The 19,447-nt window shown below is 36.4% G+C and overlaps 1 protein-coding gene across 2 annotated transcripts; it reads left to right on the forward strand.

Annotated features, from left to right (window-relative positions):
- The first annotated feature begins 6,653 nt into the window (after positions 1-6,653).
- On the forward strand, positions 6,654-17,784 carry LOC116264440 (uncharacterized). 2 transcript variants are annotated; one of them, XM_031644660.2, is made up of 15 exons: positions 6,654-6,803; positions 9,826-9,896; positions 10,120-10,247; positions 10,350-10,483; positions 11,650-11,688; positions 11,862-11,954; positions 12,059-12,175; positions 12,818-12,913; positions 14,550-14,663; positions 15,406-15,459; positions 15,878-15,925; positions 16,120-16,270; positions 16,605-16,770; positions 17,032-17,101; positions 17,358-17,784. In XM_031644660.2, exons 3-15 carry the CDS (start codon positions 10,160-10,162, stop codon positions 17,613-17,615), a joined length of 1,428 nt encoding a protein of 475 aa, XP_031500520.1. In that variant the 5' UTR covers positions 6,654-6,803; positions 9,826-9,896; positions 10,120-10,159; the 3' UTR covers positions 17,616-17,784. The 2 variants fall into 2 exon arrangements, with proteins under 2 accessions (XP_031500520.1, XP_031500521.1); XM_031644661.2 differs by having other exon boundaries at positions 6,748-6,803; positions 9,800-9,896.
- Positions 17,785-19,447: the final 1,663 nt, after the last annotated feature.

The following is a 19,447-nucleotide window of genomic DNA, read 5'->3' on the forward strand; positions in this document are numbered from 1 at the left end:
CGTTATACCAATTGTAATGTTCCAAATGTTTAGTTTTGTATCGAAGATTATGAGGAATCTTCAAAGGTTTATAAATGGAATCATTGATAAGAAGATTGTCCTGATTCTTAACCTTTTTGAGGTTGGAGTTGAAACTGCTATGAGGCGAGTTGGAATCCGTCAGACCAAGGGCCTGAGCTCAGGAGTGGGTCGGGTTGTTATACCAATCCTCTAAAAAACAAACAATAATTTATTATATGCGACCTTGATTGCTAGGAAGTTAATTGAAAATCAAGCCAAGGTCGTCCAATATTCAATATGCAGTTAAGTATTGCTCCTAAACCTTTTCCTTGTCTAATATTCAATATTCAATATGAGGTAGGACTTGTTTAACACTTATCTATTAGAAAAAGCAAAGCTAAAATCAATACATAATTGTATTATTCACAATGACCAGGAAGTTATCATAAACTCTTGTTAATTAGTCCTGTTCTTCCATTGTAAGCTTAAAAAAGCACTAGAGTGGAGCAGTGGGGATGCATGGTTGCCTTCGTGACGTCCGACGCTCACCTAACCATTTAAAGGGCCATGCATATACGCTAGGTGCTCCATTATTGAAGTGCTTCCGGGCACCAGGGTCTGCGCCTAAACCATAGAATATCGATCACTTTATGTAGGCTCTTTCTTTTCTTTGATAGTGAGTGGGAGGATATAAATTTAAGTATCATGGATTGCTTAAATCTTGGGGAATGGCCACCATTAGATTATGATCCTAAAAGGGGAGCATTTTCTTCAATGAAGAGGACATGAGAAGACAAAAGTGAAGACGCAAGTCTGCTATTTAAATAGAAAACCTTGAGTCAAGTACCATCTTTTTCACTTTTCTAAAGCGCCTTAGCAGTAGCTTGTTTTGGCATTAAACAATGCAGGAATCGTTCATGAGTTCTTGTGGAAAAAAACAAAAAATGTTTGGCAACTTCAAAGCTGAACAGTTTAATTAGGTGATGAACACTGATTATGAAATGTTTCTTTTTATGTGTATTTTCACTCTTGCCTTATGAGCTTTTTGACATGTTCTTCCCTAGTTGCAAGTAGTAATGAAATGATCCTTACTTGATCTTTTCTTACTCATTTTAAACTGATTGGCCAACTTTTCAGAAGGAAGATGATTAAAAAGAGAGAAATGCACGAGTCGCTTGAATGGAAGTGTATTCAAGACATTTTCTAATAGCAAAGACTCGTCTACCTGTTGATAACATAACTAGGGGCGAAGCCAAGGTAGGGCTCACATGGGCTCTGGCCCCATCTCAAAATTTTTTTTTAAAAAAATTATATGTAAATTTTAAAAAATTTCACTTGTTTTATATAAAAATTTTGAAAAATGATATTTTGACCCTACTCAAAATTTAGAGACTTTAATTCGGTTTGCCTCGCCCCTGAACATAACTATCTTGAGTTTCTCTATACATCTGACATTTTTAAAGTAATAGAAGGAAGAATTCATCTTGAATTTGGAAATTTCAGGGGTGGATTTGTGATCCACACAACTAGGCGGGCACTGATTTCTAAATTATGTATAGAACATTACATACCAAGTTTGGAGAAAGTTCATTATTTAAATGAACCGATGTACTATAAGAGACAAATACCTGCTACTTGCAATAATTGGGGTTAATAAATTTGAGGGTAAAGTGCTTCTCATCAATAACTCAACAATTAAAAAGGAGATTATTTAGATAGTGAACAGATGAGATCAATCAAAAGTAAAACCAAAAGATAATCTAAACATTGTATTTTATTAAATTAAGCAACTTGCAAAGTCACTTCCCACAATGCATAAATTTAAAAACACTAGTTGAGACCCATCAATGTCATGATACTGGAGTCCACGATCTGATAAAGCGGTTTTCTGCTTTGAAATTATTTCCTTTAAAAAATGATAACTTCTTTATCCTATCACTACTAGTTTCCAAGGAAAGAAAACACATGTTCAAGAGCCAATTAGATTATGAAAAGACAATGATTTAAAAGAATGGCTAAGGACCAACTAGATTAATGGAATTGGGGTTTTATGTTTCTTAGATTATGAGAAGACATGGATTTAAAAGAATGACTAAGGACCAACTAGATTAATGGAATTGGGGTTTTATATTTCTTAGATTATGAGAAGACATGGATTTAAAAGAATGACTAAGACCAACTAGATTAATGGAATTGGGGTTTTATATTTCTAAATAGATTTGATGTGAATCTTTCTTTGGGTGTGAAACATTCCAAAGCATATCCTTGGAAAAGAAAAAAGAGGATGCCAAACTGCATATGGTATGCTTCTTTTGTAGATTAGAAAAAAGAACAACAACCTAACAAGCCCAAAGGCATCACAAAATGCAATTTGGGGACAGGCCATGGACCTGTATGACATGATACAAGTTCAAAGAAGAGGGACAAAACCCTTGAAATTACCAGGGCATTGCCAAATATACAAGCCTAAATATATACATCTCTTAATATGATCCGTTTTTAGTGCTAACCCCTTGTACAAGCTGAACTAGCCTAGACCTTGGGGTTCCGTGTTTGGCGCAGGATATTTCCTGTAGTACGGGAAATAAAATTCAAATTTTTAAAAATTTTTCTTGCCGTTCAAACTTGGGATGAAAAAAGTAACCGTTGAGTTGGTTTTTAGAAATTTCTTTCGAGAAATTTTTTTTCCACTCCAAAGGGTGGAAAAAAGTTTTCAGGATGAAAAAAAGTAATTGTCGGGCTCCCAAGGCATTTCTTAATCTAATGATTCTCTTTTTCCATTTTCATTCATGTCAAACTGAGAAATTTATTTCCTGTAACATAAACCCAAGTCCAGCAAACGCAAAGGGCTTTTGAAAATCTGGATTTTGTTTCCATTTCTTCAATTCCTCAAATAAGTTTTTGAAAACTTCTTTTCAACTCCAATGCACATCAAATAGCCCCTCGGGGCAAAAAGAAGAGGGTAGGGGGTTGGGCTCGGTGGTGGAGCTACATTATTGCTTGTGTGGGCAATTGCCCACACCAGCCCACAAAAATTAGATTATTTACATGTAGAAACTTCAATAATTTTTCTTTTTTTACGTACGAGTTCTTTTTAAAATTTAAAATTTAAACTTGGAGTGCCCCTCAGCCAGAAATTTTTGGTTTGCCAGTCAGTGCCTACACCAGCTCACAAAAATTACATTAATTACATGCGAAAACTTCGTTAATTTAATTTTAGTTTTTTTTTAATATATATGAGTGCTCCTTAAAATTTTAAATTTAAACTTGGTGTGCCCCTCAGAAATTTCTGGTTATGCCACTGGTTGGTCTCCTCGTCCGACTTCATTCAGAATGTTACTTCCTCTAGCCATAGTCAGGTGCATATAATTATGATCTATGTCACCAGGGTGCGGCAACCCTGGTGATGCACCCGCGTCGACGCGACGCGGGTGCTGGTGCGACCCACATTCGCACCCAACCCGCACCCTATTGATTTCGGTTTTTTTTTAGCAAATTTGATATTATTAATACATTATATTAATAAATTAATAATAATAATAAATACCCTCGCCGCACCATAATTTTTTGAGATGTATCGCATCGGCACCGGCACCCGTACCCACACCCCGGGTTCTGGTGACATAGGTTATGATTCAGTTGTGCGTTAAACTCATGTGTATGTACCGCCCAAGTCCGTCACTGGCCGCATCTACGTGATGCCGATGCCAAAGATCATGTCATCAGAAACTAACCTGATTTGATATCAAAACGCACGTCCTTTAAACTCATTTTGAAGCCAGTTAATCTTGGGTTCATAACGTAGTTTTAACATCACATGTAAAAATGGGCCATACGTAATCTGATTCAGATCCAAACATGATTGTTTAAAACTGAATTTGGATCTGACCAACAAGACAAGATCTGAAATTTACAATATGTAATCGGGAGATATATTTGTGGAGTACTCCTAGTCCTAGCTAGTAGGATATGGGACGTAAGATTCGAATTCACCTGTTTAAAGGCATTACTAAACCCAATTAATAATGAAATCTAATATTCTTTCTCGACCCGACTAAACGCATCTAAAATTGGTTTACTAGTGGCTGCACCTGTTCCATTTACACTCCAACTACATTGTTCTTAAGGCTCAGTTGATCAACAGTGCCTAGATTTCGGTGTCCTAACCAACTCGAATTGGGCAAGATCCAAGGATGTCCTGATCCATAAGCTATTACAATGGAAGCTAATTGATCAGATTGAACCAGCCAACTTTAGGCACCACCTATCCAAACAGTTTTTAGCTTCCTAATATATATATATATATATATATATATATATATATATATATATATATATATATATATATATATATATATATATATATATATATATATATATATATATATATATACCTACATTAGGAAGCTAAAAACTATATATATATATATATATATATATATATATATATATATATATATATATATATATATCCGAAGCCAGTCTCGCTTTACTACTTTAGTTAGGATACTTAAGATTCAAATATTTCAGTATGAATCACCTATGGCATGCTTGATCGATCCGAGACTGCTTTAAAAGTTGTGGCATATAAGATCCTCAGTTTAAACAATCAGGGGACCTCATACATGGATGTTAAACCCATGCTATATACAAAAAAAACCATAGCTTTAAGGTTCGATTGATTGGGGTCCAACCTTGAATCCATGAATTCGAGATCCTCAGTGGTATGATAAACCTACTTAAGGTTGTGTTTGTTTTACCACAGATTTGACATGGTGATATGAGATCCTAGGATCTCATATCCATGGATTTAAAATCAGACTACCCCCCATCCAACTTTATATCCATGGTTTTTAACATGTAGCATAGATTTAAAATCCATGCTATCGAGGTCTTCAGTTTAAACTGACGCGATACCGACGGGTAGAGCCAAAGGGAAGTTATGTTTTCATCCCTTAGATCGTTCAAAAACATTTATTTTTTGTTTTTTCCTTAGATAGTTATGATGGGATCTTAGCTTTTTTTTATGCCAATATTTTAGAGAGAAAAGAAATATGATTTTTATTTGAATACAGTCTGTCAACCAATCTTTTGGAAATTATGTTTTTGATAATTGAATACTATTATGTGTGTATTTGACAGACATTGCCTACTTAGGGAATTGAAATAATAGCATATGACCAATATTTTTAACTATTATCAATGAAGGTAATATGATGTATTTTCGAAGAATCTAGTGGGTTACTAATATGTAACTCCTTATTGCTTGAGTAAATATAATATTATCCCAAGCTTCTGTTATTACTATGAAGTCTTTTATCCTTTTTTTCTTTTATGCTCCGCTTTTTCTTTTTAGTGTTCTTCCTCCATTTTCTCTTTTTCTTTTGCCCGTTCACCCACATAATCAGATGTTTTTATTTTTGGGTTTTTTTTCTCCATCCAATTCCTAAAAATGAGGTTCATCATCATTTAGATATCAAAAGAAAACAAAAGTGTTTTGTCTATTCTGTCAAAAAAAAAGTGGGGAGTGTACATAATATTATCAGCAATATTATCAGTATGATTGATATACGATACATCATTGGTGTTAATGGTATTAGTATCCTTATCGGGATCAGTGTTAGTATAAATTATTACACGTTCGGCTTTTCTTGAACGAATCTCATGATCATCCTCTAGATTATTGAGCATATCCCAAAACATACCATTTTATGCAGCCTTAGACGTAAAAGGTTGTTTGACACCGATAACAAATTGTGATTGTTTAGTGAAATTAGGACAAAGGTGCATGAAATATAGTGTTTCATGAATCTACTCAAAAATTTGAGGCAGAATCACAAGACAATAACAATATGTTATGGATGCCAAACAACCTTTAAAAACAACCAAAGTAAGAAACACATTTACCTTGTACAATCATAATCTAATATTAATATGGTACTTCATATGAAAATCCGGACGCAGGCCATTTAGATATGGGGTTAATGGGTCTACCATTTAAAAATCTATTTAAATGCCCAACCTATTGCTACTTGAATATATGTTGCATGGTAAGAATTAAATTATATAATGCTAGTTTGGTAAATGCTAAATCTGGTCCCATTCTAAGTCATTTACATCGGAAAATAAGAGACATCAGAGATCGAACTAAGTACCCAATGAATATCTGTATTTAATTTTAATATTATCTTATTGAAATATATATAAATATATTTTAATAATGTTTTTGTTTTCGAGTGAAATTCGAACCGTGGTTACGGACACCCAACTTCTTACCTTTGGGACGGTCCACTGTTCTAGTATTCTAGGACAGACCATCCTATCAAACGCGTCGATCTTAAGACGACAGCGTGTTATTGAGAATCAAACCCATAAAAAGGAAAATTATGATCACGAAGCAAACGTGGCGTCCGGTAGCCATTATGGCTGGATCTTCGAAGTCAATAGGAGTGGCGAGATCTGTCATTTATAATGAGTGAAACTGAAGCGTTGAGCTCTCCTTTTTTCTTGGAGCGGCAAGTTTTATTCTTCAATAGAGAACGAAAAAGGAGGATGCCTCAGCCTCAAGTCTTTTTTTCTGAGCTTGCCACGATAGCATGTGTGCCATTGACTTTATAGGTGTTTTATAATTACGTAATGGGCTTGTCGTTGAAGTCCACCGCCTGAAGGTGTCAATAGCCATTCCGCGCGACCGGGAAAAAGACGCCTCGTTGCTAAAAGGAAAACTGAAACTCTCAGATCTCTCCCTCTCTCTCTCTTGTTTCGCGGGAAGGGAGAAGTCGGAGCTGCATCTGTGACTTGATGTATGTCTTTCTCTCTATGACTCCGATTCGTGCTTATCTTTATGTAATTATGATTCTGGTTGTGCGAAACTTTGAAGTTGGAGCAAATCTGGAATGTTGGGCGTCGATTTGATTTCTTGTATTGGTCGCTTTTTGTTGTTGAACACATTGAGGACTACGAATTTCTTGTTTCTTTTGTGTGGTTGCTCCATGTGTATGGATCTTCATGGTCTGCACTGGATTTTTTGGACTACTCGCAAGCTCCATTTCTGGATTTGGGTCATGGAGAAGTTGATGCATTCCTTTGATTTGTTTTACACCTTTCTATTTTTCGGCTTTGTGGAAGTGGAGTAGTAGGTAACCCCAACTGTTGTGCATTAGTCTATTTGGTTGCGTGACTGTAGAGCGATGGTATTCAGAATTTGCGGCATTGCAGCGACGGCAACAATTAGGTCGTTTTTGGTATAGCTTTGTGGTCTGTGATTGAATTGTACTTGTAGATGGTATTTTTTACAAGGTTGATTTGGTAATGCATGCTAATTGGTCCTTCTTTGGGTGACTTTCTATTCTGAAATGGATGCGATAGCACTCATCATGATTCGTGCTCACTAATGGGTCCTGCGGAAAAATAGCTCGGCGCCAGGATGATAAAAAGCTTAACACCTCTTTTTCTTATTAAATGAAAAGGTCGTCTTATTCAAAACTCTAATTATGACATCCCCTCTCTCCCACTTCACACCTCGGAACAACACACTGTTCTTATAGAGTAGAGAGAAACGCGCTTCCACATCTTCTTAATCTGAAATAAAATGGCTGAGGAGAGGAAAGGTTCCTTTTGGAGGTTTCTCCCGGGAACGGATCCAGTGGAGACGGGGTGGGGCCTGTAGCTCAGAGGATTAGAGCACGTGGTTACGAACCACAGTGTCGAGGGTTCGAATCCCTCCTCACCCACAACCGGCCTCAAAGGGGAAGGCCCCTTCCTTTCCTTTATTACCTCTGCGGGTAGGAAAATCATGATCGGGATAGCGGACGCAAAGCTATGGAACTCGGGTGTAGGTCTTTTGTCGAATTTCTTTTCCCCCTCGCCTCTTGCATTGAAAGAACTCAAATAAAAGAAAGATGATTCAACCTCAGACCTTTTTGAATGTAGCGGACAACAGCGGAGCTCGAAAATTGATGTGTATTCGAATCATAGGAGCTAGTAATTACCGATATGCTCATATCGATGACGTTATTGTTGCTGTAATCAAAGAAGCAGTGCCAAATATGCCCCTGGAAAGATCAGAAGTAATCAGAGCTGTAATTGTACGTACATGTAAAGAACTCAAGCGCGACAACGGTATGATAATCCGGTATGATGACAATGCAGCAGTTGTCATTGATCAAGAAGGAAATCCAAAAGGCACCCGAGTTTTTGGTTCGATTGCTCGTGAATTGAGACAGTTAAATTTCACTAAGATAGTCTCATTAGCTCCCGAAGTATTATAAATAATGAACGCTAGTAGACGAGACAATGGGTAGTAGGGTCTTTGAAATGGATCAATTAGTAGTCGAATGTTGATTAATACGTAATCAATCGAACACCACTTGAAAACGGTTCTTCTGTTCAGAAACGAAATGCTCCAAATGCTCCTGGAAATTCTTGCTCCCATTGGACCATTTGTATCTATATGCATTAGGATCCCGATTCATGGATCTCTCGGTTCGAGAAATAAGAGGATCGAACCATTTCTTCTGACTTTCCATATTAGTAACCCACTCGATTCTTCGAAAATACATCGTATTACCTTCATTGATAATAGTTAAAAATATTTGTGTCGCTTAAGTTATAGAGGTTTTCCCTTTTGGAAGATACAGGAGCGAAACAATCAACCTATTGATATTGGGAGACCAAAAAGATTCTTCCAATGTATCATTTCTGGGTCCAATGGAATTCATAGGTATAGGAAGAAGCCCCATCAAATAGAGATTTTTTCTTTCGACCATATTTCGATTGTTAATACGATATATAAGGACCGCTACTACAAGCAGTACTACACCTTTGATCGTGAAAGTGAAATATCGATTGCTTGTTGAACCCTGTGAATCACGTGAAAGCAGGACACTCCAAGTTTGGGGGCCAAGGAGTTTCATCCGTTGATACGGAGCCAATTCTATTATTGAACGTTCCAATTCGCGTGCATCCAACAGGAATTGAACCTACGAATTTGCCAATTATGAGTTGGGCGCTTTAACCATTCAGCCATGGATGCTTCGCGGAGACTCGTCATCAACGGGGGCTATCTTTGTGTAAGTGGATTTCAATTGAAATATAATCTTTAAGCGTCGCAAGACCTCTTAGGCATTGTAATCCGATAGTGAATTTTTGTGGGTCTCTAACCTTTTTGTTTTTAGCGAGTAGCTTTTCTTTGTTTGGGTTAAACCACTTACGCAAATGCTAACTTTTTACTGGTCGGAATGATTTTCGATTTTCTTTGTTGTTTTGGTTAATTAAAGGAGACTCACTTAATTGGGATCTAATGGCAGAGCTGGATGCTCAAGCCAAATTGCATAACTGAATGGCCTCTTGTTTCGGTCCCATGAGGGCTACTTTTCTAATTCTGACTATTACTCAAAAAGCAAGAAATTACTTGTCTGCAAATTGATATTACAATATTATACACAATAGGGCTGGATGGCTAAGGCACCATTACGTGGCTGAATGGCCTCTGGTTTGGGTCCCATGAGGGCTGTTCCCCCAGTCATGGCTATTAAGTTAAAAAGAAAAAATTACTTGCCTGCAATTTGAGATTACAGCATTACACAGATTCGCCATGCCATATTCAGCTGAGTTCCTCTATAATTGCTCCATATGTTACATTTTTTCTTAGTTTTTATGTTTTTGTTAAATGACATTGCTATATAGATATACAGATATGGATTAAGTAAATAGATAAGTAAAGTAAATAAATAAATATGTATTTATTTATTATTCACATAGTATATGATTTATCGATATTGTTCAATATCCAATGTAGAATATTTGTTGTGGCCATTTCCTTAGATTGAAGGTGGAAAAGGTGGTGCGGAGAATGAAAAAACTTATCCAATGCATGCATCATAACAGCTTTGAAGGTCAGTAAGCATGATTCTGAGTAGATTCAAATCAATTATGATTTCTCATATGAGGTCATGAATAAGCTCTTCCTGACGTGTAGGAGCATAAATTGCTCCTTTCTCCTTTCTCCTGCTCATAAGCTCTTTCTGTTAGTCCCCTAAAAAGCATACCTCATTGATAGATAACATTGCATGACCTTTTCAGAGCATGCAACCTCTACTAACTTGGTTGTCTTGACAGATCATAGGTGGGGATAATCCAAATTGAGAAGGCAGTTTTAATGGCATCTCCACCTGTGTTTGGTTCTAATGTAACCGTAACACCACCTGCAATTAGTCCCCTCCTTCGACGTTCTGGCAACAGGCCTGGTATGGCATCTGCTTACTTTTCATACTTGCTTTAATAGTGTAATTTATTTATAATTTATTTATGGAAATGGTTTTTAACATTATTTTTTTCTTCTTTTGTAGGCTCTGGTGAACCCTTCTTAGCATCTGATGAAAACTTTGTTTCACCAAATGAGACACTTGAAACTAGATCAGAAAGTTCTCTGAAACATGGTCCTGCAATAATGCCTTCTCCAATTTTCTTATGGAGATTCAAGGTTTGGCATTTCAGAATATGTTGATTTGCTTAGAAAGTGCTTCAGATGCTATAGGATTTCTCATTTGTTGAAATAGCATTCTCATTCTCCTAGTATTATTCCTCCTAATTCCTTCAGTTGGTGACATGCATTTAGGTAACAGTTGCAACTTCTGAATTCACCAGATTCTTTATTCAGTTACTTTAGAAACATGTTTATAATTGAACAAAATATACTCCTTATCAATGGGTCCAAAAGTAAACCATAAATGTTTTCTATTAAATCAATCAGGAGCTATTATTGCTACTTGCTTTGGAAAAGGAATATCTTCGTGCCAGTTTAATCTGGATAACAGATAGTAGTTTAGTTTGAGCATATTATTTTAGTTTTCTATTCAAAGCTATGTGACATGAGTGCAGGCATGGAGTGCTGATGCTGATGTAGCAAGGATGCATTTATATTCTCTCTCTCTTTCTCTCTCTCTCTCTCTCTCTCTCTCCTTATATGCATATGAGTACCAGCAAATTTTAGTACTAGTTATGCACTGATGGCTAATGTGAACCTTTAGATAATATAAATCTATGATTATAAAGAAGGGCAATTCATAAAAGTAATTGTTAGTTGACTTTTTGAAAAAGTAATTTACACATGTCCATTTGCAAGCCATCCAATATCGATAAGATGTTGACTGTTGAGATTAGTGCATTTAAGTCTCATATCTGAAAACCATATATGTTTCTGTGTTTTAGTTCCTTTATTGACACACACAGACAACAAAAGTTTAATGTGCAAATACAGAAGTACGTGCAATGCATTAGGGTGTGTAAGTATATATATAGCAGCAAATACTGCTAACTGCATTCAATGGTGAACTTGCGCCAAGCATGGTGACTTATATATCTCATCCAACATTGGTTTGAAGACTTTCAATAATGTTTTCGTAGACGAAAATATTTCAATTTGAAGAAGTTCCTCTCACCACCAAGTGCATGATAAGTGAATGCATAGGTGGTTCTCTTCTCTGTCACATTGTTAAACCTTCTTTTATGTTCATCATATTTTTTTTGTATTAAAGTGTTTTCCTTGTTTTTCTATGTTCCAAAGTCTACAACTTCTGTCTGAATTTTCTGAAGTTTATTCTTCATAATGAAAGCTTATGAAACGAAGATAAATGTTGATATTTTCAGGTTCTTCTGTTTTTCTTATGGAGCTTCATTTGCTGCAAGGTTAGTATGAGTATCTTTTTGATTGTTTTCTCCTTTGTTATATAGTTGGTTTCTTTCGTGGTTATCATAAATGAAGAGTTATTCATACTGTCCCTCTGTTATATGTTGTTGCTGCTGCAAATGCTGTCTGCTAACTCTCAAATTTAAAGATCATATTTTGTTTGAATTTTTAGGTTAGCTTCGACTCTGTGATGAGGATGAGTGCAGATTTACGTGATCTTTTTTTGTATGAGGTCTTTTTATATTATAATCCTCTTCTTCTTGTGGTAAGTTTGTTTTTCCTTGATGCAATCTTGAGCTCCATTTTAAATCTCCTTATTTGATTCCAAAACTACCTTTTTTTTTTGTTTTTGCTTTTCTTCATTTACAGACAATGATGGTTTGGCTTTGGGGAGTAAATTTATGGGTCTTTTCTCAATCATCTGTGAATTACGGAAAAATATTTGACCTCGATCATACTTATCTCACTCACAGAGAAATATGGAAGGTAGAGATACTGTTGATGAAGTTTCAATTGAATCTTGCTTTGGTGCGCTTATTTCCCATTACTGTGTTATATACTTTCCTTTCTTATTCACTATCACAACTCTAAGAAAGAAAATCTGGTATTCCTGAAGTTCTAACCAGTACATAGTAAAGTAAAGACTATATACTTTTTGAACTGTATTTTCTGGAGCTTGTAGAACTGTTTGGCTGGCCAAGTATGACATCAACAACTATGGTATGGTGGCAGCAGTCAGGGCTGCTCTACTACAATGTTTTTACTGCTTGATGCCCCATAATCTACCTATAATTGAAGGAAAGTACGATAGGATGGAAGAGTATGAGGGAAAGTGAAAAAGGAGATGCAAAAGAAGAGAACGACCTAGAGGTTTTATAAGAGAGACTAAGTCATTGTTCGGCACCTCTGAGTAACATAAAAGAGAGGATTGAGGGGCTTTATGAGAGAGATTAAGTCATTGTTTGGCACCTGTGACTAACTAAGTAATAGACCTTTTTCTTTTACAAAATGGACTACTTCCCTTCTTCCTTTTCAAGTTCTTAGGTGGGTTGGGCTTGCAGAATTTTATATAAAAGACATGGCAAAACTGCTTATGGGATGTAATTTTTGTGATGATTGTATTTGCAGTGCGCAACATGGATGACAATATTTGTCCCAACAAGCATGACTGCGTATCTTTACTTGTACTCTCATGGAGAAGTATCCTTAGCTGCATCTCAACCAGTGTAACATCTAGCCTTTCTCTTGAAGTTTAAGCGTTGAGGATATTACATCTTTTGTTATTGTTCATGTATTTGTCTTCCTTGGAGACGTAACACCGTAATGAAATTGGAAAGTTACTTCCATTTTATTTCTTATTGTTTTGGTCCAAGTTTTCCAACATATCTCTGTTTTTTTTTAATGTTTGTTTAGGGGAAACCACCTTCAGCATAAAAAACTCCTAAGGTCCATAGACTCCATACTCTATGCCTTCAAGGTTCTGGCTTGTTTCTGAGCTTGGGTGAACCTCCGGTACATCCTTCAACTTGAGAGTTGCAGTTCCCATTGTTTGCAGCTCAAAGGAGTAATGCACTGGAGTGTGACAGCGGCCATGAGATTTGAACCTTGAACCTCTTTTTTACGAACCACCTTGTGCTGAGTCATGCTATGCCCCTTGAGGCAGCATATCTATGTTGTTTTTGCATCTCATGCATACCTTTCTTGTTGGCATTTGTATTGTATCACATCTTCATCCTGGCAGCAACCCAAAACAGAATTCTTCCCTGTCCTTAACAACAGCAAAAGGTTCCTAAGTTGTCTCTTCATTAAATACCTGTGACCATCTTAGTCTAGTCATATCCTTTCTGGAAAAAGTACATAAAGGCTGCTAGATATATGTCTCTTATGTAACTGGCCTTATCCACTTTGAAGGATGTCTAGCATGAATATGCTCCTCTCCTCTGGTATCAGGTTGGATATCGATATGTGGTTGTATCATGAAATGCTAAAAATAAATAGGCCAGTTTAACAGGAGTTAGATATAGTTTGTGTTCTATGTCTACAAATGCATAAAATGTAGAGAATTAAGTATGCTCAGATATGGGTGGTGCTACTTGTTCATTTTCAAGAAAGTCGATGCCATATATTTTTATCTTTGCTTGGTAAAAATACCAGTATTTTCCTATACCACCTAGAGGATCATGCAGGTTATTAAACTTTGACCAACCCATATGTGAATACTTTTAAGCCTTCAAGTTTATATGCTCACACACACTTATGTGTATGTTTCTAAGTGCATGTGTTTGTGTAGATTCCGTTTGCTGTGCTAGGTTTTCAAAAAGGGCATGCGATCTGCTTTATTAAATTAGCATCTAGTCTTTTCTTGGAAGGGCAATTGTCTGCTTTTGCCTCTTATTCCTATAATGAGACATATCGACTTCTAATTAAACTTATGATGCTAAGAGATGCTTTTTAAGAGATGCTTTTTATTCTTTAGAAGCTTCACCATGGAGTTCTCTCTCTCTATAGCTGTTGTAACTTATTAAATTAGACTTGGAGCTCTGTGATATTTCTATTTCATTAGGAGGTTACTTTGTTTCTCTGGCTGGATGGGAGTAGCAAATTCATGTGTTTGAAATGCATGACTTATTATTTTCTATATGTCTTTGCAGTTTGCAAAGATATATTGTCTCTTTCAGAGTGTTTGTTACATGGATTTGGACTGATTTCTTTTACAATTATCATGTCATCATCTGAGTTAACATTATGACTTTATGAGAAATTTTAGAGTAATTTAACTGGTTATGAATTTAACTGTGCAGTAATTTATCAGAGTAATTATAATTTATCAGAGTAATTACTTTCTTTCTTACTATCACAGGTACTCTTGTATGCAGCTGTTCTTATGGTTCTCATATTTCCATTTGATATTTTTTATTTATCTTCTCGTTATTATTTCTTGAAGACATTATGGAGGATACTACTCCCATTACAGGTACATATTTGAGATTTGTGACACATCCGTATCCTTCGACTTATATATATCTTTCAGTGTTTCAAGCCTGCTTAATTCTGGTTCTTGACTTCTTTCTGAATGGCACTGTCGGTGGGATAATTTTACTGATGTTTGCTTTGCAGAAAGCAGCTGCTTCAAACTGCTTTTAATCAACCAAGTCAAAAATTCTGAGCTGATCAATTTCTTTTGGGGTTTATAAAATCTTTAAATTTGATAAAGCAAATTATGACCCACGACTTGCAGCACATAAATTACTTTGGGTGACAAACTGACAATTGAAGGTATATAATGTGATGGGTGTGGAACCAGAAGAAGACTTAGGGGCGGAGGTCCTGGACCCCCTGCATTTTTCCGAATATATAGAATTTTTCAAAAGCTCACTTATGACCCTGCCTATAATTTTTACAACACATATTCACACACCTAAATTTCCTGTTCCTCTTTCTGCGATAGGGAATTACTGCATACTGTTATCACTGTTTTCTCTTGCACGTTCTTTCTGCACTTGTTTGAACTTTAAACTGACTTTTGCTGCTTTCTGTACTAAAATTTGTTAAGTTTGCTTTGTCTTGAAGAATGAAAACAAGCAGCCATCACCAATCTCTTGGCTTATATCTGGCTGGTCAAGAACATTAACTTCTTGCTGACCTTGATATATCATAATTGTAGGTGACTTTGGATGTTTAGTAATTAACTCTTTAGTTTCATTTTTCTAATGCAGGCAATAACATTTGCAGATTTTTTTATTGCTGATATCTTGACCTCCATGTCAAAGGTAACCAAAGCATTTTCTTATACATTTTCATCTGATTCATACTAACTGATAAGTGGATAGCCTCCACATTTCTTTCTCTGATTGGAATGGAAGTCAATGGTCCAAGGATAGGAAGTAAGAAATACTGAATTGGCACTTGCGAACACATTCATATATGCCTACAAATGGAAATCTTCTTTGCATGCATAAACCTCTTAAATGTAAAGTCCACCATCGTTCGTGATTTTTGCCCTTCTTCATGCTTATATTGGCTGCATATCTTCATCAGATGGCCCCTTTAGTGGTGGGTGAATTTGGATCTCATTTTCCCCTGCACAAGAAACTCATAACTTCGATTTGGTGATTTTATGCTTTTATTTTTCATAAGCTTATTTAGTAGCTTTCAAGGCACATATCTTGACTTCCAAGTGATTGGCAGGTATTGTCCGATCTAGAGCGTTCAGTCTGCCGAATGGTCCATCGACAGGTTTGTTTCTGAATCGGTATCCTTAATTTGGGAGCTCTTAAAATAGAAAGTGCAAGATCCTATCATTGTTAAATGACTGTGTGCCCAAATGGGCATGTCAGTTAGTAGTTTATGTTTAGTTCTTTATATGCCTGAATTCCTGTGCCTGTTTTATTTACTGTAGTGACATGTAATTTTGATGAATTTGGTAACAGGTTGCAACAATTGCATGGTTTGAAGCTGATTCTATTTGTGGCAGTCACTCTGTTGCAATTCCCTTAGCGCTTGTCCTACCTTACCTATGCCGGTTTTTCCAATGTGTTAGGCAATACAAGGATACTAAAGAGAAAACATGTCTTTTAAATGGTAAGATCTTTTATTTGGTAGCCTTAAAGCATTTAGCTGCTAGGATATGCTGCCATATTTACAAATAGGCAAAGTTGGCAAACGTACCTCACGGGGTTAAGAATAAAGATTAGCCTCTTCAATTTAAAGAGGACATGAACATTGAGAAATGGGAATCAAACATTAGCCTGATTCATTCTAACAAGGACACAAGCCTAAGAATTAATGTGTGTTCATCCTATTTGGGATTGCTAGATATGCCAATCTAACATCACTTTTCCATTAATGAGCTTCTCAGATGCAAATCTAGATCCGCTGACGTTTCTGTGACTACATCTGCTTTGTGTTTTTTCAGCTTTAAAGTACTCAACAGCAGTACCTGTAATCTTCCTTTCGGCACTCAAGTATCACGTGTTTCCTGAAAGCTGGACAAATTTCTATCGTCCTCTTTGGCTTATTTCAAGTGTAGTAAATTCTCTGTATTCATTTTACTGGGATGTGACCCGGGATTGGGATTTGAGGTATGCCATTTTATTTGTGAGAAGTGATACTTTAAAGGGGGTGTTTGGCAACAGTAACAAGTTACCATTCCATGAAGTTGCCCCAAAAATTGGGCTGGATTTGTGGAACGATATGTGACAGCATTTAATGAATTTGCTTCATTCTTTGGGGCAGATTGATGGAACGGTATCAACTTGTTACGGTTACCAAGCGACTCCTTGTGGACGTCAGGATCTATGCTGGTGCATTTGTTTATTCATTTCACTTTGTTTTCCTACCAGTGTTTTCTCCAGAATTTTCAAGTTTAAGGCTCCTAGTATACTCTCCAGCTTGTTATATGGACGGCAATGGGTGAGCATTTCACATTCCTTTCTTTTGCTTTTGCTCTTTCAATGACTCTTAATGGAAATAATATTCAGTATGTTTCCTGGTTTCTTGTAATTTTCTTGCTCTTTCCTGTCTGTGTTGGTTGAGTTATCTGTTAGGGTTCTCGCTATTCCATATAAAAAACTGATCTTTTACCATATGTGAGAGACACAAGTGCCAACACTCTAAAGAGATAAAGGCTTTAGTTTTTCCATGATTGTTCACTCTGACCATTTTGCAGGTCTATTTCTGGGTAATAGGAAGCAATCTGATCCTCCGCTGCACATGGACATACAAGCTTTCAGCTCATCTTCGGCATAATTACTTGACCGTATTTGCGATAACCGCCTTGGAGATCGTTCGACGGTTCCAGTGGGTTTTCTTTCGAGTGGAGAACGAGTGGAACAAAATGACGACCAAGCAAAACTTGCAGGTATCCATGAGTGAACTCCCAAGTGAGGAAGACAAGTTGCTTGGTTCGACCAACCACAATGTATAAACCGGCATCGTTCTCGATTTTTTCCTTTTTGCAGTTTTTTTTTTTAATTTTATAATTTTGATGGTTGGGATCAATTATGGTCCTCCAAAAAGTATAGGTAGATCATTGTCACCTCACTTGCTATTATTTTTTTATGGAAATATGAAAATATGATAAAGAGAAATGTCAATGGTTTGGGTGCTACCTTTTTTTTTTTCCATGTTTTTTCCTAAAAAAATCCTACTTCTGATCCATTCCTCCGTCTTCCTCCCTCCTTTCCTCTGTCTTCCAAGTCCGTTTAAAGGGGAAGTGGTCTGAGATAAAAAGAAAAAAAGTCGGAAAACAGACTATGGGAGTCCACTAGGTTTCTTCCGTCAACTGCAATCAAATCAAGTCGGTTTCTTCCGTCAACTACCCCAATCAGACCAGGTCGGAAATGCTACTTAGCAAGTGGATGGCGGGAAAGCATGGTTGGATATTGCTATCTACTTGTTACCAACTTTGGCCAATTTCATGCATCTAATTGGCAACTTGGTGACTCGGGCAAGTCAAGTCTTCTCTATTTTGTCAAAACAATAATTTATGATAGTGACCCTTAACATACCATATAATTGTACCTTAATCAAAATGGCAATAATAATAGTAATGGCATATATAAAAATTCAAAATTTAAATTTGTTATACGTATGTTAGTCAGCAATGTAGTCAGAATCGGTCTAAATTGGCTGATCTTGAATGAATCTGTGACCAACTGATCCGGTTCATGGACGGGATCAGTTGGCAGCGCTATCAATTTGGTTTAAGACCTGATTTTCACAACACTGATATAATATGACTCAAGAAAATGAATTGACTGACTTGTGGAGTCAATCATAAAAATCGATTGACTTGGCGTAGAGAAGCAGGCTCGTCAGTCACCGTAAGTAGTCATGTCAATGATTGGGACATAGTCTAAACATCTGTACCTGAGTTCAAGTCGTAGGATTCGATAAGAAAAATCGGCATCTGATTAATAATCAAATGCAGGTATGACTTGGAGGGTTTCTCTTACTGAATTTAATTGATGTTCAACTTTTATACATAATCCGAATCCATTGATGCATAAAAATTAAGGTATAGTTTTAAATTTTCCTTGCCACCTTATTGCTGAAAGCCGAAGATGATGTCAGGAAGGTTGTAATTTAATTTCCGAAACAATGGGCCGAAAGGTGGTGAAACAGTGATCTCCTGAACAATGGATGGAGCAGGATGAACTGAACATTCACCAAAGCCTGTCCACCTATGAATTGGTCAAGTTGGATGCAGAACTCCAAACTGCACAACAGATGTCAGTATTTTCTTGAGAATCTTGCTATTCATTCACGAGGTTTTCATAGACTGACAGGACGCTAAGGGCCAGGATATATTAAAACGCATGTTCTCTCTCTCCCTCTCTCTCTCTGTCTGAGTGTGAGAGGATAGGTGCCAAACCCATAAATGTTATATATAGCTCAATGTTCACGTGTTATAAGCTCAATCTTCAAAATTTCAAACAATGGAAGTTTCTTTCACTTCTGTTGCATTAAATGCTCATTGTTGAATAGCGAGAAACAAAGAAAGTCGTGGAAGGCTAGTGACAATTGACATGATTTTGTGAAAATTGAATCTACCTATTTAGAATTATTCAGCCATCTAAGCATTTAATTCATCATGATGTATGGTTAAAAATAAAACATGGAGAAAAAAATGATAAGCACTTTTGTCATCTATTATAATGCATGTTTTTTTCTTCCTGTTTTTCTCTCAACCATCTATTTGCATCAAATGAATAGCCCAAGTTAAATGGTTGAATGATTCTAAATAGTCAGAGTCAG

This window comes from Nymphaea colorata, chromosome 11 (assembly GCF_008831285.2).
Source record: "Nymphaea colorata isolate Beijing-Zhang1983 chromosome 11, ASM883128v2, whole genome shotgun sequence".
Lineage (NCBI taxonomy): Eukaryota > Viridiplantae > Streptophyta > Magnoliopsida > Nymphaeales > Nymphaeaceae > Nymphaea > Nymphaea colorata.